Below are 25,557 nucleotides of genomic sequence, written 5' to 3' on the forward strand. Positions count from 1 at the left end.
AACCAGGGAACTGATGGTGGAAGAGGTAAATAACATCCAGATGAGTGAGTGAGCTGAGAGAGAGATGAACTCTTTCCTAGGGATATGAGTGGAACAGATGTGATTTCATGGTGAGAGAGCAGAGGCAGAAGAGGAAAAATGAATTCTGCTAACTGGGCAGCCTCATTTCAGTAGGAACAGTCTAGATGGAGGCTTCACAATGTAAATGTGCAAACTCTGTAGCTGCTCTTTCACTTGTTAATATATGAATGCTGTGAGTTCATAAATATGGGTTTACTCTTTCCTATTTATCACTTGTATTCTTATAAGTAAGAAGGCTGAGAATGAATGGGAATGAGTGTGAACTTTGGGAAGCACTTGTTCCTTTTGGTTATTCAGTCAGCACAACGATGCAGTTTCTCCAGTCATTTGAAAATATTGCAGCCCTGTCCATTTCTGTACAGTTATCCTGCTTTATCAGGGAAACAGCTGAGCTCCTTCAAAAGGTGGAAGTCAGATAGCACTCTTATCTGTTAGAGTGATGCACTGGGAGTGCAAACACATTTCAACTCACTCACTGTATCTTTTCCCTAGCTCACTTCCATTCGGATGTTTGCTGCAGTGAAGGATGGGTTTTTCCTCTAAATCTATAAAAACCCCAAAGAAAAGGATAGGCAGCATGTTTCTTCAGATCAAAAGTGAATTCAGTAGCTGTATCTAAGGGGGCAATACGACCAAACACAATTCCAAGCCATTGTCAGAGGGGGAGCAAAAACTAGAAATACTGTTAGCCAAAAACACAGCTTGGCCCCAAAAAACTTAGCCAGAAAAAATCAGAAAGTAAAACAGCAAACAATTTCAAAAAAAAGCCCACCCCAAAACAAACAATCAAGCAAACAGAAAACCCAAATTAAAATCAACCTAAAAAACCAGAATAAAATCCTGCTAGTTGCAGATGCATCTAAAGCAGCTGAGAAATTCAGGATTAGGTCAAGCTAATTTTGAAGAGAGCAATGCTGCTTAAAGAAGCTGATGAGTGGAATGGAGTGCTGGGGACTGCAAAGGAATAGGTGGTTGGAGGTATAGAAATGGGTACTTTTTTTCCAGACACCAAGGGCAGCTTAGCAAAATCCAGTCTAAGGGGGCAGCTGTTCCCAGCTGTTCAATGACTGGTGTGTTGGCAGAGTGGAATTTAATGGCTGTGGCTTAGACAAATAAGTAGAAGAATCTAAGAAATGGCATGCAAATTAGGCACATCCATCAAGTCAGCAATGATATAGATTCTGGCTTTCTTATAAATTGGTTTATTGCATTTTCTGTTTGTTGTGTCTTGGGACCCATCTCAAGTAGCCATGAGTCTATTTAGATGGTTTTCACAGCTTAGAGTTAATGGCCAGACTGAAAAGGAAGATTACCCAGTAGTGGTGGTCAAGGAGAGGGAAGATCATAGCTTTATCTCCATATGGTGATGACAACTCATTATAGCAAAGCTGGGAGAGACAGAGACTTTTTCATGCTGTTCTTGTTGTGTTCCCTCTTAGTGCTACTGTCCCTTTCCTCCACCCCCACTTTAATGATGGGTTATCCCTTTCTTCCCTTACAGCTGCCTCCCACATACCTTCTCTGTTTTTTTATTCTTCCTCTCCATGTTCCTCAGTCCTCTTTACTTTGTGCTAATGTATATATTACAAATCTAAGCCACTAGCATTTTTAGTATGGATTAAAAAAAAGAGCCTTTGAGACTTCATCTTCCTGTTATGTTTTCAGCTAAACCCAAGATTTACTGAATGAGGGGCAAAAAAGGGATGAAGAGTTGTTTCTTTGTGCTTAGCCAATAACCCTTTTTATTTAAAATCTAAAAGTCCAAACCTTAAGAGTCTTGTTTGGTTGGAAAAAAAGCCAAGAGGTGCTTTGCAGTGTCTAGTTTTCCCTTTGCCCAACGAGAACTGTTCAAGTAGCTAAAATATTTTATAGAATCATTACTGCATGTGAACTTACTTACTGCAGAAGGCAATGTCTCTCACGTCTGAGTCACTCATTAAAGCAGAACTGTTAGAACAGAAGGGAGCCTGCTGTAGCCAGTTGTTATGCTCTTGTGAAGGGCTGGCAGGGCAGCTGGGGAGTGGAGAATCTGTTGTATGGAAGTCTTGAGGATTAAAGTCGGTGAGCAAAATTAAAACTGGAAGGAAAAATGTTCTTCATGGATGTATACATAGGTAAATGTAGGGGGGGAAAGGAGCCACTTGTGTGAAATAGCATGCTGGCACAGTAAATGTAAACTAGGAATTAATAAATTGAGGCTAGAAATCAAACATATATATGTGCTTCTAAGCATTGAAGCAGTCTGGCAAACAGGCTTCTGACATGAATACCATAGATGAACAAACTCCCAGTCTGTGGAAGACTTTATAATATGACACCTGCAGTAGCAAAGACTATTTTCAGTGAGTCAAAAGGTAGCTTTGGTTCTATGTGCTGAACTAATCCTGCAAGATATAACAGCCCTGCAAACAGGAGTGCAGCTTGGCAGGGCTTGGCCATGTCCTGTTTGATAGACCCACCTCTCCTGCCATTTGCAGGAGTCATCTCAGCACTGTGCCTTTCAGCAGGTTGTGTGTTTGAGCTGCTAATGCCTGTTATAATGCCCTGGGGTTTTTAGTTTTGTCTTTAATCCACTGCTCCATACAGTTCTTTTCCTTTGGAGATGTCTTCCCTTTTTTTTTTGGCTGTTTCTTTGCTTGAAACCATGGTCCAACTTAAAAGTCTGTACTGGCTCATTAAATACCTTGCATCATTTTTGGCAAAGAAACAAGAAGGAAATTTGCACTTGAACAAGATTTGGATGAGCACAGAAGATTCCTGAAGCTGGCAATTAATTTAAATCCCTTTTCTCACTGCCTTTGAAACCCTGGGATCATCTCAGAAAATGTGCTTCTAGCTCCTCAGCAAGCTTTAAATCAACCAGACCTCAGCGAATAAAACGTGGCATTGTGATTTCCTGCCAAATTGGAAATAAAATGGTAACCAACGAAAAATTAATTTGCACAATGAGAAACTCTCGCAGGAGGTGAAGAAATTGTCTGTATGATGCTTTATGATTTGATAGGTGACTTTTTGTACTCATTAATTTGGGTACCTTGATTTAAGTCTCCCTTCCTACCTGGGGTACAGTGGGGAAAAAAACAGGGATTTAGGCTCTCTGTGTCTGAGGGGAATGCCAGAAGCACTGCACTTGTGTCCTTATAAAGATTACTACCCCAGTGCCTACCAGAGCTGAGAGAGGGGTGGCATAATATACAGAGATATAAATTCTCTGAGGCAAAGCATAGAATTTTACAACCTAAGTGTAATAGGATGTATTGTGCCATCAGCAAAGTCTACAGAGTTTCATGTGATTAAAATAAAAAAAGGGGCCAAGAATATGCCTTTAACTACCATTTTAGCAGCAATAATTTTTGTCTCTTGGCATTTATATTGGCCATCAAGAGGGAGGCAAGCTCTAAGCTGTGCAGTAATAATAATAATTTGAATAATAATAAATGCTGCCTCTCCCCTCTTTCAGTATAGTTAAATGTCCATGTTTTCTTCTCAAAATAAAACATTCTCATGGCCAAAATCTCATATCTGTTTTCATGATAACTTGGAAATGTATTCTGAAATTTTGTTAGTCCTGTGTGCTGAGAGAACTTTCATTAGTAAATTCCCATTAGGAGGACACTAATGGCCATAAAATCAGAGAAAGCTAATGAAAGAGAGTCCCATAGGTAGTTAGGACTTATTTTTCCTATCTTATTATGTTCACTATCCTCTTTCAGAAATACAGATCCCCTCGGGTTGGGAGCTGCTGAAAATCTTTGGGGGTTTTATTTTAACAGTCTCTATTATCCTAAAGTCCCTTGATCACTATATTACAGTTAAGAATGAGAAGGGAAATTACCAATAAATGTCTTGCTGTTTGTGAAACACATCCCACTATCTTCAGGGAAGGCAGCTGCATTATGGTCTGATAGAAGGGAGGAAATTTCAGCACTAATCCTGCCCATTACTGCATTTTCTGCCTACCCACCCACTGCCTTTATTCCTCATCTATGAAATGCTCTTGTAAATGAGTCCTATTTCACACTGCCCGCTCTCTGCTGCTGAGGTCTCATCAGAGAGCAATTCTAGAATGGAGAAAAACAGTCAGCTAGTGTACCATGACCTTATCCAAATTGGGGATTGGGGTCCTCCTTGTTGTCTGTGTGAGACTGGACTTGCTATTGAGACATGTGAGACATAGGGATGTTATTCTGTCTCTAAGAGGTGTTCAGCTGTACCTCTGCCCTTCTTTAGCTGTTGACCTAATCTAGGCCAAAGTAAGGGGAATTTTGCAAGGGCGAGAGGCTTGAAATGGTTAACACAATTGTGCTTTTTGCAGCAGTTCTTCTATTCTTTAGGATTGTGATTCTTTTTGGAAATATCCCTAGGAGGTGTGAATTAGACCCAAGTCAATCAGAAAGGGTTTGACTGTAAAACACCCAGGCAATTTGTGGGGGAGACAGAATGAAGCTCTACTTGAGAAGGAAAAGTACAAGGTGGATAGGGAAAACCAATCTTTTAAATAGCCTTGAGGATGAGGTAGTGCCTCCTGCACCCTCCTTTCTCCTGTCTTAATCTGCTAGCTGTCCTCTCATGATTTTGTGTGAACATTGTGGGCCTGTACTTCTTTAAAAGGTTTATTACTTTTTCTTTTTTTCCTCACATCAAAGCTTTTAGGGTTTTTTTTTTTTTGCTCTCTACCCAGCTTCCCACTGGCTTTGTCCCTATTTTGAAACAGCTTTATACTCTGCCACTTGCAGCCTGGTGTTTCTGACTCCACAAGTACCCCGTGGTGCTCAGCAAATATGAAAACCATCCAGTGTGAGATGGGAGCCCAGAGCAATGCTCCTCTGGATTTGCACCATTTTTGTTTTTCTCAATCTGCCTCCATTTGCATTTAAATCTGTACTCTACACACTACATGTTTAAGAAACTTGGCAACTTTTTATTTATATATGCATGATGGCTACCTTAGAAGTTTTCTTCTGCATCATAATTGAGCGAAAAATTAGTTTAGAGCACTTAATTCAGAACTAAATGTACATATCTGTCACTTCAGTGTAGCAGTGCACTTGGGTTTAAGGTGACCATATGATCCACTGTAGACAGGAACTGTTTATAATACAAAGTTTTAAAATATCTTTTGTCAATCCCAAAAAAGCTTTATGCACACCTGGATCTAGAACAATTTGTCAGAGAGAAGAGAAGCAATACAAATTAGCAAGCAACTCTTGTTGGGGCAGGTGCTTCCCTGCATAGCCATGAAGGACCTGCTGGTTTATGCAGAAGGATGAGCTCAGCCAGGAGATGCAGTAGGATGGAAATTGTTTCTGACAAGAAATATTTCTGTCTGGAAGTAAGGCAGTATTCAAGTTTATCATCCTCTGCACCATGCAACGTTCAGCTAGAGATGCAGGTGGAGTAACTCTGTGGAGTGATCTCTGCTCTCTGTGCAGTTGATGTGGGCTGGAGTTTGCAGGTGTCATCCCACACTGGCCATCAAGCCACTTAGGACGGGCTTGTGAACATGCTATCATCTTGAATTCTGAGGAATTTTTAGAGGAATTTTGTGGGTAAAAATAAATGGTTTTCAAGCAACTCAAAACCTGCTAGAAACCAACAAATTAATGACACTTGTTGCAAGCTTTAATAGCATGATAAATGATGTGCTCAGCTTAGGTGAGTCTTCTCCTCCTCCAAATGAAGGATTTCCAAATCGAGTATGTTTCTTAGGACTGATCCAAAGGGAACAGCACAGGTTTTCATCATTCTTCTCTTCTTTTTCAGAGGTGTTCATGGCCATTTCAATGGCCAGCGCCCATGGGCTTTGGCAGACGAGTGTATCCTGGACCTGATGGCTCAGCTGGTTGGTAGGTTTGAACTTGAGAGAAAATATTTTCTCTAGAAATAAAGACAAATGTGTTTTCTTTTAGTGCTGAAAATCCTGAAGTTCTGTAAGCATAATTTAGTTCCTTTTATGCTTTTATTTCAAAGTAGATTTTCTGAGTGCCTTGTGTGTGGACTAACACTTTATTTTAAGACTGCAAGTGATTTAAGAGATGATTGTATGTGATAATATACGAGCATATGCATGTCATGAAACTAATTGCAGCAAAGGGTTTCTTGGAGCATCATAAACCACTTGGTCTAACATGTGAAGCCCTTTTAAAGGGCACTAGGTATTACAGATTCTCAGTCACTCTCCTTGAAGCAAAATGATGAACTTTCCCCTTTGAAAAATGATTTCTATCTAGACATTTTCTGCTTTCCCTCTTTTCCCTGCCACTAAATCCAGCCTCATATTTGAGAACTGCTTATGTGAATGAAGCAGATAATTGGGGCAGGACCTTCTATTGATGAGTTCCCATTACCCTGCTGTAACCCATGAGGAACCTGCAGTGCTGCAGGACTTCGGCAGTAAGTGCTTCTGGTTATTCCAGAGATTGAGAAGGAGCCCTGGAGACTTCTCCTGGTGTATTTGCCAGCCATGAAAGTAGTCAGCAGAGTCTGAATGCAAATTTCCTCTATCACCTCTTACTCTGTGTAGTTACTGAAATAATCTTTCACTGGGATTTCCTTTGGAGCTGTTGCTGTTACAAGGGGAGAGAGAAATGATCTTGGCAGGGTCTTGTTCTCCCCAACCCTCACAGCTGTTGTCAAGGTTAGGTTAGTAGGTTTTAGTGAGATTTGGCCCACATTTCTATTTAGCTGTTGTCAATAGTGACTGTCAGAACTGAATTATCAGGTGTTCCTTTGTGCTATCACTAAGGAAAAATATTACCATTATGTTGACCTGCTGTGCTCTAGATATTGTATCGTAATTTCTCCTCCAACTGTAGACAAGCGTTCAATGAGAAAATTATGGGTTTTCTCCTTCAAGAAAAACAAATGGGGTCAGAACAATTGGAAACAGTGACATTAAAGAATGCTTCATGACAAGCTTATTTATATATTTATAAATAAAATCACTTCCTAAATTCTTTATGAAGTTTCCAAATAGCTAAAATATGGACATTATCATTGGAGCAGAACAAACACAATAAATTATTGTTGTAGTTGGTCTATGATGTAAATACTAAGATAACATAAATTGGACTGTGGTTACACTGGGCATCACTGGGCTATGCAGAAAAATCACATCTGCAGAGTGAAATGAAAAAAAAAAAGCAAACTAAAAAGCAGATTGAGGGTTGTGATTTTCAAAGTGTTGGACCTGGTATTGCTCAGTTACTTTTCTTGCTTTCATTACATTCAAGGACAAGCTCAGTACCTTCATCTGTTAACTATCACAGAACATAAAAATGTGAGAATATAAAGGGGTGAAGGGTATTGAAATGCTGAATGCAGCTGATTCAAGGATTTCTCTAGTATGACCCATCTACCTTGGCCAGTGGATATTCTTTTTCTGGTAGGGTATAACTGGGAATCTGTGGGCAGGTAGGGAAATGGGACTTGGAATTTTGAGTTGGAAACCCTGAATTTAACTCACTGGGGAATTAAGAATTTCTCTTATGCCTTATGCAAATGGGAGAGTAGTTAAAGTACATGCTTCCAGGCACTTAAATTAGTAAAGATACAAGGTAAGACCACTGATGCTTTTTGCATAACCAGGACAGAGAGCCAAGATCCCTCAAAGGGCAGCTGGAAACACCTGAATTATCATCCTTCTGTGATGGTTTGCCACTGCTCTGTTTGCAAAACGTGGACCCCTGTGGGCTCCCAGCAGGGAGTTGGGGCAGGCTGAGTCCTGACCTCCTGCCACTGCTGGGACCAGGGTCCATTTGGCCTCAGCTTTAGGTTAAGAGTCACTGCAGAAAGCAGGGAGTCAGGCTGGGACCTCTTCTCCCTTAGCCATCTGTCTTGCAGAGGCTGCCAGCTCCAGTTCTGTTTTAATATTAATTTAACTAAAAGATGCATTCTTGGGGTGAGGAGAGGGGAATGAGAGCTTTGCTTAAATATTGTCTAATTGCTTGTCCATCTCCTCACTCTCTTTTTCTTTTCCAAGCTCCATGTGCCACAGGTACTTCTTTATTGCAAGGGCCAAACCACACTGAACTTAGTACTATTTTCTTCATTGTAAACAAATATTAAAATTTTTCTGTAAAAATTTTGACTGAGTTCACCCTATCAATAACCTATTCTTTACTTGTAAAATTCCTTTCCTGGAGTATCTTTCACATGGATTTTATTCTCTAGGACTTTTGTGCCTTGGTTTAATTGAACTATAAAATATGGTTTAGGTTGAAATCTGGCCCTCAAATTTGAATGCAGGGTTTTATTTAGATAATATCTTCAAAGCTTCTTTTCAGGATGTAGGTGAGTGATTCTTAGGATGCAAATGAATTAATATTTCCCAAATAATGGATGCATCATAGTAAATTCCAGTTTCTAAAATTCTAAGTGATAGTGAAGAGGCTAAGAGAATAAATGCAAGGAAAAAAGACTATGTTAAAATGCTCTCTATAGATGTGGTATTTCAGAGAGTCATGGAATGGTTTTGGTGGGAAGGCACCTTAAATATTATCTAGTTTCACTCCTCCAATTTATGATTAAGTACTGGTTTCCAATAAGTTGCAATATGGATTGTGTATGACTTGAGTGAATTCTGAAGTTCCTTTTTTAGTGAACTCAATGTAAAAACAACAGAAATTCATCCTGTTTTTCATTCAGTATTGAATATATTATGGCAGAGGAGGAAAAATTGTCATTTCTCACTTTAAGCAGAAGTAGGAAGTAAAACTACCTGGTAAGATTTATTCAGGAATGGACCAAAGACTGTAAAACACCTTTGTCTGTTTAATGGTTTATAGTGCTCGAACACCTTCCTTATTAAATGCAGTCACATTTTCTTGCTCAATGAAAGTTACAGTAGTAAATACATTGTGAAATGAAGAGTCAAGGTCAATGGAGGCCAAAGCTTTTTTTCCTGTGCTCGCGCAAAGTGGCATAACGCGGTGACGGCAATCTCTGTTCTCCTACTAGACTTTATTAAAACATTACAACCTTGGCAGGATCACCTTCTGATGGAACAAGATTAACTGTGTGGCGGCTGCTGTACGATGTGCTCGGGCAGGTCTCTGTTGAGGGAAGACTGAATGCTGAGCAGATTTGTAGTGACTTTGAATGATAAGGATTATTTGAAATAACCAAAATGTTTTCAGAATTGAGGCCCTTAGCCTTTTTCCAATCATTTTACAAAATGCTTTTTACTTACTCCAGCTAGGATCAGGCTCCCACAGCAGTCAGAGAGGAGAAGGATGGCAGTGTCTGCCTAACGCAATCATAATTGTCTCTGAAGTTGTACTTTGCAAACGCTGCTTCCTTTTATTAAAGAGGAGATTTATCACACAGAACATACAGGTTTTAGCCTGTCTTGGAGATATGGTATAAAGTTAGGAAATAAGGCAAGCAAACATAATTTTGTCTCCTGTGTGCCAGGTCTTTGAATATTGTAATAGGTTAATCGGATCATAGAAAGGTTGTTTTCTGAAATGCAGTGCAGGTTATAAAGGATAACAGTTTTCCAATGACACGGATGAGGTTTGTTTTGTGGGCATGAAATTCAATAATGGCAAGCTTTTAATAAATATATAATTTATGGAAGACCAAGGCTTACATGACAAATGTAGTGTCATATTTAATTTCGGATGCTAGCATGCAGCTAAAAGTGATCTACAGATTAACCATTTGTTTTATATGGAAATGGTGCAGCAGGCAGAGGATTGCTCGTGCAGGATTTGCTGTGAAAGCCACAGATCTCATCGAAGGAGCAGAGGGAGAAATAAGAACAATACCATTTCTTGATGCTGTCCCTTTTCTCAGCCTCAAGAGTTCCATAGAAATATTAAGACTGCAAATAATGCTGTTTTGAGCTGCAATCACTCTCTCTGGCTGTCTTCTGTATCTGCTATAGAACAGCCACAAGGTGACCTCTTCCAGCAGCTTGGAGCCTGCAGATCCAATGCTATCAGAGGAAAGAAAAGAAAGCAAAGGAGAAGAGTTTAAGTGAGGAAAAAAGCTTATTTTTCCCTATGAAAAGCTAGTGCTTCATAAGTTTCTTTCCACAAACTTTAGGATGTTCCTGGTGTCTGAAGGAGAGAACTTGTTCATGACATCTCTTTTTCATTGTGACTCATTCCCTGGACTGGTCATTCCCAGTTACTTACAGCTGTTGCCTTTCTGTCCAAAACTTGAAGATTTCTGCAACACATAGAAAGGTCCTTGAACCCTCAATAAGAATTATTCTTGGCTTTTCCTGTGCTGGCAGAAGCTGAGGCCTGATTGGGAAGAATTTGTGGATGTATTAAAGTCATAGATTTCCATGTTCTTCGAGTAGGTTTGCTTGTATTGAGTTGAATCTATGATTGTCCTTTTCCTGTCCTGGCAAAGTACTAACTCCATGAGCCTAAACTCTTTGGGATATGGTGAGAGTGTCTCGGTGCTCTTGTTGCCTTTTCCCTCTGTTGGTTAGAACCTCATGTGTCCTCCAAAACAGGGGCAGAAGAAACCTGGTATTCAGCTTTCTGTTTCTTATGGTACCCCTTACCCTTTAATCTCAACATCATGTTTTCCTTCCTTTTCATTGATTTCAAGGGTGATTGTTGCACTCTCTGCCTATTTACATGTGTCTTCATCCCTCTCTGTCCACAACCTCTCTCCACCTTTGGTGAACTCCATGGCTGGGCCATGACCAGGACAAGGCACATGAGCCCAACTCCCAGCTGAAGAAGACTCTCAAAACACTGATTTGTCTCAAGGGTAAATTACTGCTTTTCAGCAACAGACATGAGGCAAAACAGAAAGAAACAGGAATTGATTTTCTCCATATCTCAGTGGCTCCCTGCCCAACACAGTCTCTCATCCTGCCTAAAACCTTTCACCACGGGTTGATAAGTGCTGGAGAATTTGTTACTAAATACTTGGTAGCACCAATTAGTTGTTACTCTATTAGCTCTGCGTGTGATTAGCTATAGCCAAAAGGTATCTGTTATTAGTCTCCTTGGAGGGATGTGGGTATGGCTTCTTGTGAAGTTGCTACATTAATAATGGTCTGTTATATCCAATAGGTCAAGTTTCCTTGGATTTTTTTATTAGGGATGAGATTTAGCTTGACATTGCAATTACCACTTAAAATAGATTATTATCTCAAAATGTTTTCTCATTTGTGTTACATATAAACTTCTGACAAAAATAAGCCTTCAACTCTTGCTTTACATATAGTCTATCTGACCTGATTTTTTGCCTGAGGTATTCATGATAATAAATCCACTGGTGGTTTGCTGGGAAATGGAAATACTTCATTGTTTGTTGTTTTCTGTGACTGACCTGAAAAAAATAAATATTTTCCTGCCAGTGTAGTGTAGTGAGTCAGACAAGAAATCTTTTTACTTCACTCTGATGACACCTCAAATGTTCATTTCCTTTCCAGTCTTTAGAGAGATATTGACTGAACTCATACTTCTGCTTTTTTCCCCACTATACTTGATTTCTCTGAAATTTTAAAGAAAACCCCCAACGAGTTTTTAACCTTTTTTTTTTTCCTTTTTATGATTTCAGGGGCCCAAAGACAGGAAGTAGCCTTAATGAATGGACTGACTGTCAACTTGCACCTCCAGATGGTATGTCTTTATGATGTATATTTGATGTTGTGTTGACAAGTATATTTCTCCTTTCCTTGTATATGTAAGCAAAGTGCTTTCTGAGGACCTCACAGAGACAGCAGTGGGTGACAAACTTTTCTTAAGCCTTGACAGTTGTATCTTGAATAATATATGTGCAAGACCTGACCTCACTCAATACTAAGCAGAAAAGCTGGACAGAGAAATATTTTTAAGGACTCAAGGGAAGTTTGAGCTGTTCTCATGTGTTATATGTGAATTGCCAGAGGAGACTTTATCATTTAAGAAACATTTGCATGCCACTTCTCAAATTTGAATTTCACACCAAATTTCAAAGTTTAGGAAACAAGAGCTGTGAACACAACTGTGAACAAGCCAAAGCTGTAATTTCAGTCAGGCTTAAAATACAGTTGCACACAAGAGATGACACTTAGAGTTATGCTGTTTTATATATGCCTAAAATGTGATAAAGCATTTTTATTTGTATGATATAGTGGCCTTAAATGTGACTTCCTTATGCTGAAGTGTCTCTGTGACTACAGGAGGGTTTCTAAGACTTCTCTTAGTCCTCTTGGCATGGTGACCAGCCCAGGTTTTCTCCATGTGAGCAACTGAGAAGGAAAGACCATTCACCTAAAAGTGTTGAGGTGAAGTCTTTGCAGAAGGCTTAGTCCTTTGGTTAACTGGAGATTCAACAGAAGAGAGGACATAACTAATGTCTTAGTGCACAGATGGAAATCCAATTATTTTGCTGAACTTCAGCCACTGCTGGTGAAATCTCAGCTTCCCTGGCTGCAGTCAAAGCTTTGCCATCGATTCCTCCAAGTGCAAATTTTCACTGCTGAGTTTTTGTGGTCTTTGTTATGGATATATGACATACAGTATAATGCAGTTCCCTACTTTGATAAATGTTATATGGACAAAGAAATATTTGTAATTTCTGGGGGATTCTCTGTAGTCTACATGAAAGTAAAGCAGCCTTTATTAAGTTATATGCTGGGAGCATCTCTCATCTCTGCTTAGATAAATTTCAACATATTTTTTCCTTTCCTTAACAGCTATCTTTCTTTAAGCCTACTCCAAGACGCTATAAAATTCTTCTAGAAGCAAGAGCCTTTCCCTCTGACCATGTAAGAAATTAATATTTCACCATATTTGTATTATTAATCATATTTTTCCAAAGAATATCAGTAGTCTGATTTGAATATTTATTAGCTCATCTTGTCCAAGTAACATTACATTAAAAAAATCTGTCAGAAGCTTTTGAGCTCAGCATATTTTACAGATTGTAGCTTTATTCCTTTTGTTCAAATAAAAAATGTTACAAGAGGAAAAGATTGAATGGGTGCATTGATTTATTAGTCTTTTTTAAGACATTGAGCAAACTACTGGCCTAAATCAACTAAACTTGTAAATGTTTTATTAATTCTTGTTGCTGTTTTACTTTATGAAACCAAATCAATACAAACTCATAGCATTAGCACTTATATATCCCCAGACAGAGATGGAAATGTTTGTTCTTAGCACTTTAGATTACTAGTTCAAACATAATTTGTCTGCTATAATACAGGAGACAATAGCCTGTGCATCACAGCTTCAAGAAAATTCATCTTTGGGTTTGTGGTCCACTGCTACTTTATCATCAACACCATAAACTCGTGGAAATTGATAACGAATTTGATCTCTTAGGTGCAATAAAAATGACTCAAGCTACTAACAGGTTTATTTGTAATGAAGACAGTGGCACAGATGTATAAACCTGAAATTGCTTTTATTCTAAGTAATGTTCATATTAATCCCATGTTTGTTCCAGAAGCACTTGTACACTTGGACTCTGTCTACTTAAATTTCTATGGCACTTCAGTAATAATTTTTGCAACTGTCATTGCTTCAGTTCCTGTTGTGAAATTCTAAACTATTTTATACTGCTATTTGATGACGGTTATGTGATCTCCAGAAACATTATTTATCAATAAAATCAGTGAATAGGATTTACAAAGTAGCTTTAGAGTTTAAGGCTCTCATTTCCCCCAAGTTGTGCAGCGAATTGAAGATGTGAGGCCAGCACAGGACAGCATGTATGTTCTGCCAAAACATGGTTTGCATTGGCAGCAGGGCACAGCCTCAGACTCAGCATGTGTGACCAAGCAAAGTGGGTGCTCAGAGCTCCTGAAGAAGTGATGTTCAGTCTTCTCCTTCACTGTTACCTATGCAGACTTGGCTTGCTGACATCTGGTAAAGCACATTTGCCACCACATAGAATCATAGGATGGTTTAGGTTGGAAGGGACCTTAGAGATCATCTAGTTCTAACTCCTCTGCTATGGGCAGGGATGCCACTCACTAGATTAGGTTGCTCAGGGCCCTATCTCACCCTCATTCTGCTCCATGAATTTATCTTGTAGGATTTAGGCTTTGACTTTCTCCTTACACTCTCACATGAATCAAATTTGAATCTTTTTCAATCCAAAGCAAATCTGCAACTTTTTCAGTGGAGTTGGATTATGCTTTCAAGCATTACCTGTAGTGAAAGGCAAGGCATCTGAATCCCTTTTGGAAGTGATGTGTTTGTCCTTTTTTCTTTTAGTTGTTCATCATATATTTGTGTTAATTCAGTCTGCATGGAATTCTTTTCCAGTATGCTGTTGAGTCCCAGCTTCGACTGCACGGGCTTGACGTGGAGAAATGCATGATCATGCTGCAGCCACGGCAGGTTGGTGAGAAATATGTCACTTCTGCTTGCTGTCACTGAGGGCAGAGACATTTTTCATGTGAAAGGAAGCACATATCCTCAAATATTCTAGTGTCTGCCTACAGAAGCTATAATCTGGTTTTGCTGCTTCTTTTAGGCAAAATTTATGAATTGTCTCATCTGTTTCAATATATTTTTTTGACATTAAATCCCATTCTATAAGTGCTGAATAAATACATAATTTTCCCTGAAAAACAAAACAAAACAAGTTATTTTCCCTTTTTCCCTGTTTGCAAAAACTGACAGTATCCTGAGTCACCTTCAAAATATAGTAACTCATTGAGAAACCTAAATGTCCTTTGAGTGTCCTAAGGTAAGGGATTGCCATAACACTAGCAACACTGTGTCTGTATGAGCACAGACTAAGGGAAAGGTCTGCTCTGAGTAATATGCAATTCAGATTAATTTGAAAGGCTGCCTTGCTTCACTTCTGCAGTATTAAGAACTTTCTCACCTAACTATAAACCGAGGGTGACCTTTTGCTTCTGAAATCTGAATCATCTTGTGAGTAAAGAACCCACTCCTGAACACTTGATAGATTTGCAGCGATTGTTGAGATAATAACAGTCCCTTGCAATTCAACCATCTTGCCCAAGCTCTTCTCAGTAACAAGTCTAATTTAATTCTAGGTTTTCACTGCCTAATTGATCCCTAGGTGGTGGTATGTTTTACAAGATCCCTTGCTAGGAAGACGGGAGGAGGATGAGGCAGTAATTTTCCTATAAAGAATCAAAAAATGAGGCCTTTTTTTTTTTTTTTTTTTCTGTGGTTGAAATTCTTCTATATTTAATGATCCCAGTTTTGGGGATTTTTGTGCTTCTGATGATGTGAGGCTTATTGTTTTTGAAATATAAATATGGCAGGTTTATAATAGCTTCCTGTGGGATACCGAGTTTATCAGAAAAGTACAGAGTGAAACTGATAGGCAACTTCCAAGTCTTGTGGGTGTCACAAATTTCAGATGCCACTTAAAAACTCTTAGATAGTCTGTTTGCATCAGGAATTTTTTTACTGTACATCAAAACTCTCAGAAATATTAAAGAGCATGAAGCATGTTGGAATATGAAGTGAACAGACTTTTTATAACTGGTACCTTCAGGAGTCATTTGCTAATGTTTTTTAACTTTTTACTTGAGGTTACTTGCTCATAGGCTACTTCATAGCACTACCTTTGTATATCATTACCATGCTAAGGATTTGCTTTTGATCTCCTTATGCAAGCAGCATGGCTCATGGTAAAATATAGATTATGAAATAAGGAATGACAGTTCCATTAATGCCAGAGTTGATGTAAAATGTGTGCTTTAACTTTGTTTTAGGGGGAGGAGACCTTGAGGACTGAAGATATCCTTGCTGTAATTGAGAAGGAAGGGGACTCTATTGCTGTCATTCTGTTCAGTGGGGTGCAGTACTACACAGGACAGTTGTTTGACATCCCTAGAATAACAAAGGCTGGCCAAAAAAAGGTAGGACTGCTCCAGACTTGTCCTTTTTGTACCAATTTTAGATCAATGGTCTGTGAAATATTTTTAATTTCTACTCTTTTTTTTTTTGGGGGGGGGGAACAAAACATATGGAAATTTGTGGGCCTCTGGTAAAATGTAAAACCACTCTATGCTCAGATCCTTCAGGGACTGTGCACTGCATGAAGTAATAGCCCTGTGAGAGCAATCTTGCAGGTGAGACTTAAACTATATGGAAAGGTAATTCATGATTATTAACTTCCACATGACTTTTCTTGAAGGATAGAATATCAAGTGGTTCAGTGCAGAAGGAGGTGGAGGTAATCACAGCTAAAATCTCTTTTTAAAAGTTAGTTTGTGTTAGATTTCTGCTTTTTTTTTTTTCAGACTTTTGATATTTCTCCTTTCCCACAGCCAAATTGTGGCAATTTTTGCCCCCAGTAAGCATGGAGGTGACCTCCCCATGGAGCCAACACTGCTCAGACTCAGCTGATGAGTTTTCTAGAGACAGACACAATGTGGAGCAGGTCAACATCAAGAGATGACTGTGTTTTAGTGATGACTCAGCCTTCAGAGCTTGTAGGTAGTTTGCTCTGTGGACACAGCTGTAAAACTCTTTAAGCATCTCAATTGCCTTAGGAATCCAGGAAAAAGCAGTTTTTACTTAAGTCATCTTATCAACAGGAGAGGTCACCAGGCTTTCCATAGGGGCAATCTTTTACTGGATGCACCTTATCTCATACAAGATTAAACCACTCAAGGGTAAATTTATTTAGTATCAGTGGATTTTGGCAAACCAGCTAAAGCTTTGTATTTGATGGCTTAACTCTCTGGAGAGGTTCCTGCCTCACAACAGGCTATACATTTTCTGTTGCTGTAGGCTTTGCAGTGGAAATTTTTCTGGAGGTCAGGGAGTAAGTTATGCTACCGGAAAGTGATGGTAAAGTCTCCCCTGGGAGAGCAGAGCAGGTGTGAGAGCTAGCACAGGGCCCATGGGATATAAAAAGGGAATGTTCTCACAGAGCAGCACCTGGCAACAAAATTGGTGTTAAAAACAGTACAAAACAAAACCAACTTCTGACATGGATGTGGAAAACCAAGGAGAAAAAGGAATGGGGAGAGTCAGTTGCAGGGGGGAATGGGTTTGTGTATTAGCTCTAAAAGGTGCTTTCCTGGAGGCTCTTCCAGTACTCTGCTGACCACAAATTATCCCAAAACTATGTGGAAATGTTAGAAAGGGAGGACAAGTTATTAACAGGATGATGCCACCCACTGCTCTACTCTCCTGGTGGCAGCAAAGCTTTCGTTCAGCTGCCAACACCTACATTCCTACAGTGCTGCTTCCCTGAAATCTGCTCCATGATGTGTCTGAAAGGTGTCTGAGAGAGAGAGAAATCTTTCTTCTCCTCTATAAACATGAACAACCTGGGAAAAGACTCACTTTACTGCCTCTCTAAAGTTGCTCTCTAGACTGCAGGACACATGCTTGGATGAGTGGAAGTGAGACAGTTTCACTGAAAGCTATAAACTACCCCAAAGTGGCTCTTCCCCAATGCATTCTGGGCAAGAGTAGTCACTGATAGTTTATTGCATGGAGTGAAAATGGATTGGATATTTATAATGTCTGAGGAGATAACCAGGACTTGGTGGAGAGAGATTAAAATTTCTATAAGACAGTGCAAGTAATAAGATTAGCTCAGGGGTATGTGCTTCCACATGGACACACACAGAACCACTGCACACATTATACAGAGACTGTATCATGTTACTGAATTGGAGAGCAATTTCTGGAATCAGCTCAGCATTCCAGTAGGCACAGGTAGATATCAAAGGCCCATTTGCAGCTGTATGCTTGTTGAAAATGCCATAAGTAGATGGGAATCTCTTCTTCTAGAGATTTTTCAAAAGGGCAACAAAAAACCCCACCAGTCTCTTTGTGGTTAGAGTGTGTAGGACTGGGATTCAGGTAGATTCATGGCCTAAAATGTCATTAGTATATTGAAAAGGCAAAAGTAATTCAGCCTGAAGAAGTGTTTGAGTACCTATAATGGTTGGGAAGTATGAGCCAGCCCTACTTTTATTTCTCTCCTGTCAGATACACTCAGCTCAATGTCCTTATGGATTCTGCCCCCAGGTTAAGTGATGTTTATATGTTTATACAAACTCACTATGTAACATACTGTTACACCACACTTAAACATCTACATAGGGCAAATATTTACTTGAACAGCCATGAAATCAGCAATTCCTGAAGAGTTTGTCTTAACATTGGTAAGACATATTCCTGCACCCTGCTGCTTCTTTTAGTCCTGGGGCTCTGGTTATCAAATGCCCAAAATGTGGGACCTTCAAAAACAATTGGCTCATCTCCTCTTTTCCCAGAGCTGATGTTAGGAGCTGCTGTTGAATTAGAGGAGAGCAAATACCCACTGCTGAAGCAGTCATTAGCATCAATGTATCTATGGGTTTAATTGGACTTGAAGGCCTTCTGGAGCTTCTGGACATGATGAAACCATCATTGTTTTATACCTAACTTATTATCACAAAAAGGCTGATAGTCCTTTAAAATATATTTTAGAAGAGGATAAGGCTGAAAAGTCAAGTTTATAGCAAAAATACAAGGCTCTCCTTCCCAGTGATGAAGGGTGGTGAATGACCCTGTGCTCCTGAACAGAAAATAGGTTGGGGAGAGCTGACAAGCAAATGAGTCAGAAGGGGAAAATACAAGGTGAGAATGTCATTTGATAAGAAGAGAGGAAAAAAAATCGCTTGTCAGCCTGTACATCAGAGAGAAAAGTCCTACACAGATGGTCTTAATAATTCTTTTAATGTACAATTGAAATAAAATCCTGCAATGTTGTGCCCTATCAGGGCTTGGCTAGAGATTTGAGCTGTGAGCTCGGGAGGTCTGGAAAATATCCTAGGATTCTTGAGGTCAATCATTTATGAATTAAGTTACTGATTTCCTTTTACATTTTTTAAGCCAATTTCCTAAGTTCTCTGCGTACATTAAGATTCCTCCCAGAGTGAAAACTCTGCACATAGACAGCTTCATTAAGTCATTAAATATTAAATGAACTAAATTAAGCTTGAAAAATTACCTCAGGCTATTTTTCCATCTAAGGTCTCTCAGATAAATCAAAATTACTATGTATTGTGCAAGAAACTCATCAGCAGGCTGGGGAGGATGTAACAGTTTTCCTTGCTTCATAATTTTGAGCTTGCTCTTGAGGATGGAGGAGGCTGAGTCGTTTTATTCTTCTGCAAGTGAAGAAATGGCTGACTTTTAGGAGACTCTACCTTTCAAATATAATTTTCATTCCATAAGTTAGATTGTACTTTCCTCTGACTCTGTACCGTTATGTAAAATATTTTAATCTCTTGAGTCCCAGTAGGAAGAGCTTTAAGATCCTTCATCTTCATTGCTTTTCCTGTCTCTCTTTCTAAATGTCCCAGCTTTGCTGGTGTGAAACTGTCATTTCTCTCCCTCTCTCCAAATGTCATTGTCCATGCTGAGTTGTTACCTGCTGGTTATCAGCAGCTACCCAGACACTTTGCAGAAATGACTTTTAGATGTTAGAATAAAACGGAAGAGGCAGGGGAGAGCACATGTCCTCTCCTTCGCCCAGAGCAGATGGAGAGCTCTGTTTTCCCCCCAGTCTGGGGAAGCACATTTCCCACGCAGTCCTGGTTCTGCGTGGCTTGTGCAGGGAGAGCTGTTTCAGTTTGTTTTACTTTTTCCATGCAATCTGTGTGGCTAAACATTTGCTGTTTGTGTGACTCAAGTGCCAGACACCTCCTTGGGAAAGCAAACCAGCACAACCCATCTTGCAGATGACGCCTCGAACAAACTGGTACGAGTGGGTGTTTCTGAGACGATGCAGGAAACTTGCCAGCACTGAACCCAGATTTTCAGTATATGCCTCAATACTAAGTTAAATAGTGCCCAGGAGGATTTGCCAGGCAATTTCTAAGTGTTGAGGAACAACTCAAGGAGTTCAGGAGGATGACACATGGGTGGTATATCCCTGGTCCTCCTGTTTGAGGGCTACGAGACATGGTTGATCTAGCCCAGTCAGCATTGATGGCCAAGAGTTTGTGCATGTCAAGGTCACAGGTATAGATATGGATGTGGAGCCTCATTATGCAGCCATGACTATGAGGACATCCAACCTGTCACTGTCCCAAGGCATCTCGTCCTACCTCCTGTCTATTGTGCTTTTCTAATTTGTCATCTTGTGCTTGAACATATTTTTTTATAGAGTTTATGGTTTACTGACAGGGAAAGCACAACTGATTTTAACTTATGGAATTATTGTGCTTATTAATTATTAACTGCAATTAATTATTAAATAATAGATTTAAATTTCTTGCAGGTTTTTTCTTTATGAGCAGCCACCACTTTTTTTGTTTAACTTTTTTAATGTACTGCCAGACATTCTGCAGGGCTCTCATCATATTGTGTTGTTCCTGGTTTTTCACTGAAGCCAATGAATCTGTCATAGAAATTCTTCAAACAATTTTGTGTGGGATGTCTGGACAAAGGGATACCTGTAAAAGTTTATATCCAGCCATCTGAAGTTCTGAAGTTAATGCCTTAAAACCCTATGAATATCTTCTTGTTCACTATGAGATTGGCTTCAGTTTGCCCTAGCTTATTTCTCTGATCCAAAGCCATTTTATCCCTAAATGAGAGCATTCCCATGGGCATTCTGTGTTCTTCAGCCTCTCTGCATTAGCTTCACAATTTCAGTTATTTGTCTTAACTCATTTCTGTGTGACCCTGTGAAGTCAAGACACCAAGACTATTTCCTGGAACAAACTAGTTGCTATTCCAATGTTTAGATCATGCAAACGCTTTGGCAGTGAGTTTTCTTCTCCTTGTTTTGGAGTAACTTCTCAAACTGATAACTTTGCCACCACCTCCATTAGAATGAACATATCACATCTTAAAATGCTGCTTGATTCAAACTGTTATCTAGTTTATACAGAAGATTAAATACACCAAAGTACTCTTTAAATAATTTAGCTAAGGCTTCCTCCGTGCAGGAAACAGCAAGAGATTCTTAAAAAAACTCTTTGTTTGATTATTGGACGTTGATTTTTCTGAAGCTTCTGCTCTCACTCTTATTCCTACCCAGCTGCTTGCAAGCAAGCTGTTTGTGTTTTAAAAGTGAAATGCAAAATAGCGTTTAATTTGTAGTCCAGGCACAAAAAGCAGTTTTATGTCTGTGTTTAAATAGCAACGCTTGGAAGAAGTTTTTACTTTAAAAATGCTGCCATCCTGTGGTTATGTCTTGCTACTTTTTGGTGTAGATATCTCTGGTCCTTACACGATTTTTCCCCTTTTTCACAGTGCCTTGTGTAAATTGAGGTGATGGAAAATACACCACTTTTCACAGAGAAATGACAGGATGCTTTTTTTTCAGGGACAAGAGCAAAAGTCCTTACAAATAAGTGTTTACATAAGCTGCTACTCACTCGTGTGGATTCCCAAAAAGCAAGATCCTCCTCATTTAAAAATCAAGGAGACCTTGATTATAAGTATATAGTGGAATGTAATTGTTCATGAGTAACTCGCATCATTATGCACATTATTACTTTGTCTCTGCCTAGAGCTTGTCAGGCCAAGCAACAAGTTGAATGTATGTATTTGTTCTGAATATTTCTTTCAAGTGATTCCACTTTCCTGCATGATCAAAAGCTCAGGAATCTGAACCATATCCAAGCATCCTTGAAGACAAAACAGAAAAAAATCGCGATTTCTACATGTATATATGGTACAGAAAACTTATTTCTAGCAATAACTCAATTCAGATGGGACTTGATGGAATCTTCATAGAAGAGTTTGGTTTGGAAGGGACCTTAAAGATCATCTTATTTCAAACCTCCTGTCATGGGCAGGAACACCTTCCACTAGACCAGGTTGCTCCAAGCCCCATCCAACCTGTCCTTGAACACTTTCAGGGATGGGGCAGCACCAGCTTCTCTGGCAGCCTGTGCCAGTGCCTCACCACTGTCACAGCAAAGAATTGTCTTCCAAATATCTAATCTAAATCTCTCCTCTTCTAGTTCAAATCCATTCCCACTTGTCCTATCACTATCTCCCTTTGCAAACAGTAACTAGTTAGCATACCTAGAGAGAGAGCAATTAAAGCTCTAAAGGTGTTTTTTTCAGAATAATTTTGTAGTGATGATTATCTTGAAGTAGTATATTAATTATCTCTTTCCTGCAGGGATGCTTTGTTGGCTTTGACCTGGCTCACGCTGTTGGGAATGTAGAGCTTCATTTACATGACTGGGGAGTAGATTTTGCCTGCTGGTGTTCCTACAAGGTAAAATAGATTCATTGCTGGGGACTATTTTCCATAATGTCACTTGTATCATGGGTCAGCAAACAGGTCAGTTGATTAAAAACTTCATCTGAACTGTTGATCAAGACTTGGCTGAATGTTTTAACTGTCCACAGTGAGGAGATGGACACTGACTGCGTGGGGGTTTTGTTTGAGAGATTCCAAAAAATGATAGTTGCAATGACCTACAAGGTCTTGTGGAGGTGAGATGGATACTGGTGCTGGCAAAACATCTGCTCTGAAGCACAATCTGCTCTGTGGACACAGGATCAGAGGCTCTTCTCTTACTTCTCACACCAAGAAGGTCTTGCAGCTACAGGATTTTATGAAGTGGTCCCTAAATAAGAGGATATTCTTGCCTAAACTTAAATAATTTCAGATCACAGAGCAAGTTGTCTTTAGTTCCTCTGACTCCTATTGAGATGAAGAATCGACAGATATAGTCAGATGAATTGTTTGATGACTTTGCTGTATGTATTATGACATGGAACTGTTTCAGCTGTACTTCAATTTTCTAGCCTGTTAGGCTTCAAATATTGTACGGAAGCCAAGAAAGATACTTTAAAAACTAATCTGAAAAAATATATCTGCTTTTACCTCCATCAGCACTTTGCGACAAATGCTAAGATCTCCAGTTAGAAACCACTAGAAATGTTAAGATTGGTTTGTTTTATAGAGGTGAGGGAAGGAAAGTGCAGCTTCACAGATAATGAACACATGTACATGTTGATTTATGCTTTGCAGTATTTAAATTCTGGAGCAGGAGGCCTTGCTGGTGCCTACATTCATGAAAAGCATTCCAAGAGTATTAAACCAACGTAAGTATATTTCTGCATCTAAATAGAAGGTGCTCTGAAGTTCAAATGGGAAAATATCTTCCCTTTGAACTGGGATCTGAAAGTGAGACAGTGTCTAGATTCCTAGGCATAGATTATCAGCTTGTGCATCTGTGCATATGTTTATAGAAACAGGAGAACATGCTTGTTTTAAAAAAAAACAAACCTCATTGGGCTAATATTTGTTACTGATTTATTGCATCAATGAAAAGAGTAGTACCAATTTAGACAATTTGGTTAGCTGACTTTGTTACTTCAGATGTGTTGGTTTACATTAATTTCAGTAACTTGTGGAATTGTTAATGTACAATTTCACATCTTAAATGCATTTCCTCCTTGAAGTCTGCTATCAGTTCCAAACTAAATAGAATCATAAAAGAGAATGCAGATAATATTAAACCCAAGTAACCTAAATCATGTCTATGAAGCTGTTGGATGTAAAGAGAATATTTAACGTCTTCCTTTAAAAATGGATTTTAAGAAATCATTGAAGTTTTTGGTTGGTGAACAAAATCAAAGACAATTTCAACTCTGTGCCTAATAGCTCTTTAATACTGGCATGTTTTCATTAAAATTATATCCACTGGTAAAGCTAGGAAGTATTACATGGAGATCTGTGCTCTCAAAGACTGCATAATCCATGGAAAGCTGAGCTATCAGCTGAGGTTAGCTGCATTAAAAAAAAATACCTGTTATTTAAACTGTTCTATAACTATATGTATGCATATTAAGAACAGTAGGATTAATACTTTGAATGCCCTGACAAATGTAAACATTTCTTTCTGGCTATAATGCCTGGAGAAATTGCTGGCACTTCCTTTTATTTCAGCTTGAAGAAGGCAAACTAAATCAGGTTTCAGAGACAAATAATATTAGGATAAGCAGCTTTGCTGTACTATGTGCTGGTTTCAGACTGTCTAGACTCCCAGGAGATAACAAAATAACACTGATAAGTTCTTCTCAGCCACCCATAACAGAAAACTCATTAGGATGACATATGACCTGTTGTGAGCTGATTCGATCTTTATATGTGAACACTGGCAAATTATTCCGGATATCTGGATATTTCTTCTGGAAAGTTTAGTTCTGCTTCCCAGTTAGCTGGGTGTAGGCATTGCTCTCATGGTCACACCTGGTTGTGTGGCTCCCATTGATCCTGGTTTTGGGGAACTAGGAAGATGCTGAGCAGGGAAAAAAAATGTGAAAAATCACAGAGTTGCAATAGAAAGAATGAATAAAACCTCAAGGACGCTGAGTCTTTTTTCCTCCTTGATGAAAATTTGAAACTTCTGTGAGGGTACTAGCTTGGTATTGTAGGGAAGAGCTTAAATTAGTTTTTCCTGAACCAGCTCCTTCATACATAGTCATTAACTTGTGTACTGAATCTGGGTACTGAATATCTTAAACACAATTATCTATATGAAATAGGCTTTTTCAGCCTGGGGGCCAATTAAGGATATAATTCCAAACTTCCTGCATAGACCCTCTGCATTATTTAATCACACTTATTTCATATTTCCTGGGATTTGATAATCACTCATCAAATTTGTTTGTAGTTCCTATGCCCTGGTTGCATTACTTTTCGTTCTTTCTCACGTCAACCAGCCGTTTCAGGTCTCCAAATAAGGCACCGAGACAAAGGAGAATTTGTCTATGTCAAAGTATTCAATTTTATAGCTGATTTAAATGCAGAGCAATTTGCTGTATGTTGTACAATCAAATAGAGTGGAATTTAACTGCTCGGGAAGTTTCAGGCTTTCTGCTGTAGCTAAGGCTTTGGCTGTCATCTGAATCAAGGATGACACCCAGTGGCCACACAACTTCAGTCAAAACCAGAAGCAGCAAACACTGCTTCCTTTGCCTCTCAGCCCACACATAAGCAGGGAATTAAATTCCAATCCAGCTGACACTCTTTTGTCATTTCAACTGTCTGAAATGTTGTTTTTAACTCATGGCCAATATTATGTGAGTTGCTTTCCTCACCTATATAGATTTCTTTAATTTGTCTCATCCTTTATATTTTCTGCAAGCTATTGACTAGGTGGTTATTGTTATATGGAAATAATGTATTGTGTCTTAATAGAAAAAATGTATGTTCTGACCATAATTCAGAGAGGCAGACCCAGAACGTTTGCCTGTTACTGACTGAGGCTGAGGCAAAAAGGACTTAGGTACTTATACAAAATTAAACAGATTGATCCAAAATTGAAACTTTAAACTCCCCAAACTCAGCTACCCATCACCACAGGAATTTAGGTGTTTTGGTTTAACTTCCCTTAACTCCCTGAGTATGCTTTTATCCTATGCCCAGTTTGAGGCACTGGGTTCCCTTCCAGCTGCTCCCCATAGGTGCTGCTCCCTTCAGATCCTGCTCCCCTGACAACTCCCCTGCTGTCTTCTTTCAAAATTCAGCCTGAGAAAGACTTGTAATATATTTAACAGCCTTACAACCAGTACCTGGGGCCATGTCAGAACTGCT

At 39.2% G+C, this 25,557-nt stretch overlaps 1 protein-coding gene across 1 annotated transcript in view; it reads left to right on the forward strand.

The window, feature by feature from the left end:
* KYNU (kynureninase) overlaps positions 1–25,557 on the forward strand; it is a gene marked incomplete at its 5' end in the record, with an annotated part of 48,186 nt that overhangs the window by 900 nt on the left and 21,729 nt on the right. Inside the window, 9 exon segments of the mRNA XM_009073131.1 lie at positions 5,845–5,927; positions 11,614–11,675; positions 12,734–12,805; positions 14,313–14,387; positions 15,746–15,892; positions 19,014–19,068; positions 19,071–19,078; positions 22,126–22,224; positions 22,987–23,060. Coding sequence (XP_009071379.1) covers positions 5,845–5,927; positions 11,614–11,675; positions 12,734–12,805; positions 14,313–14,387; positions 15,746–15,892; positions 19,014–19,068; positions 19,071–19,078; positions 22,126–22,224; positions 22,987–23,060 — 675 coding nt within the window.

This window comes from Acanthisitta chloris, unplaced genomic scaffold (genome assembly GCF_000695815.1).
Source record: "Acanthisitta chloris isolate BGI_N310 unplaced genomic scaffold, ASM69581v1 scaffold14814, whole genome shotgun sequence".
Lineage (NCBI taxonomy): Eukaryota > Metazoa > Chordata > Aves > Passeriformes > Acanthisittidae > Acanthisitta > Acanthisitta chloris.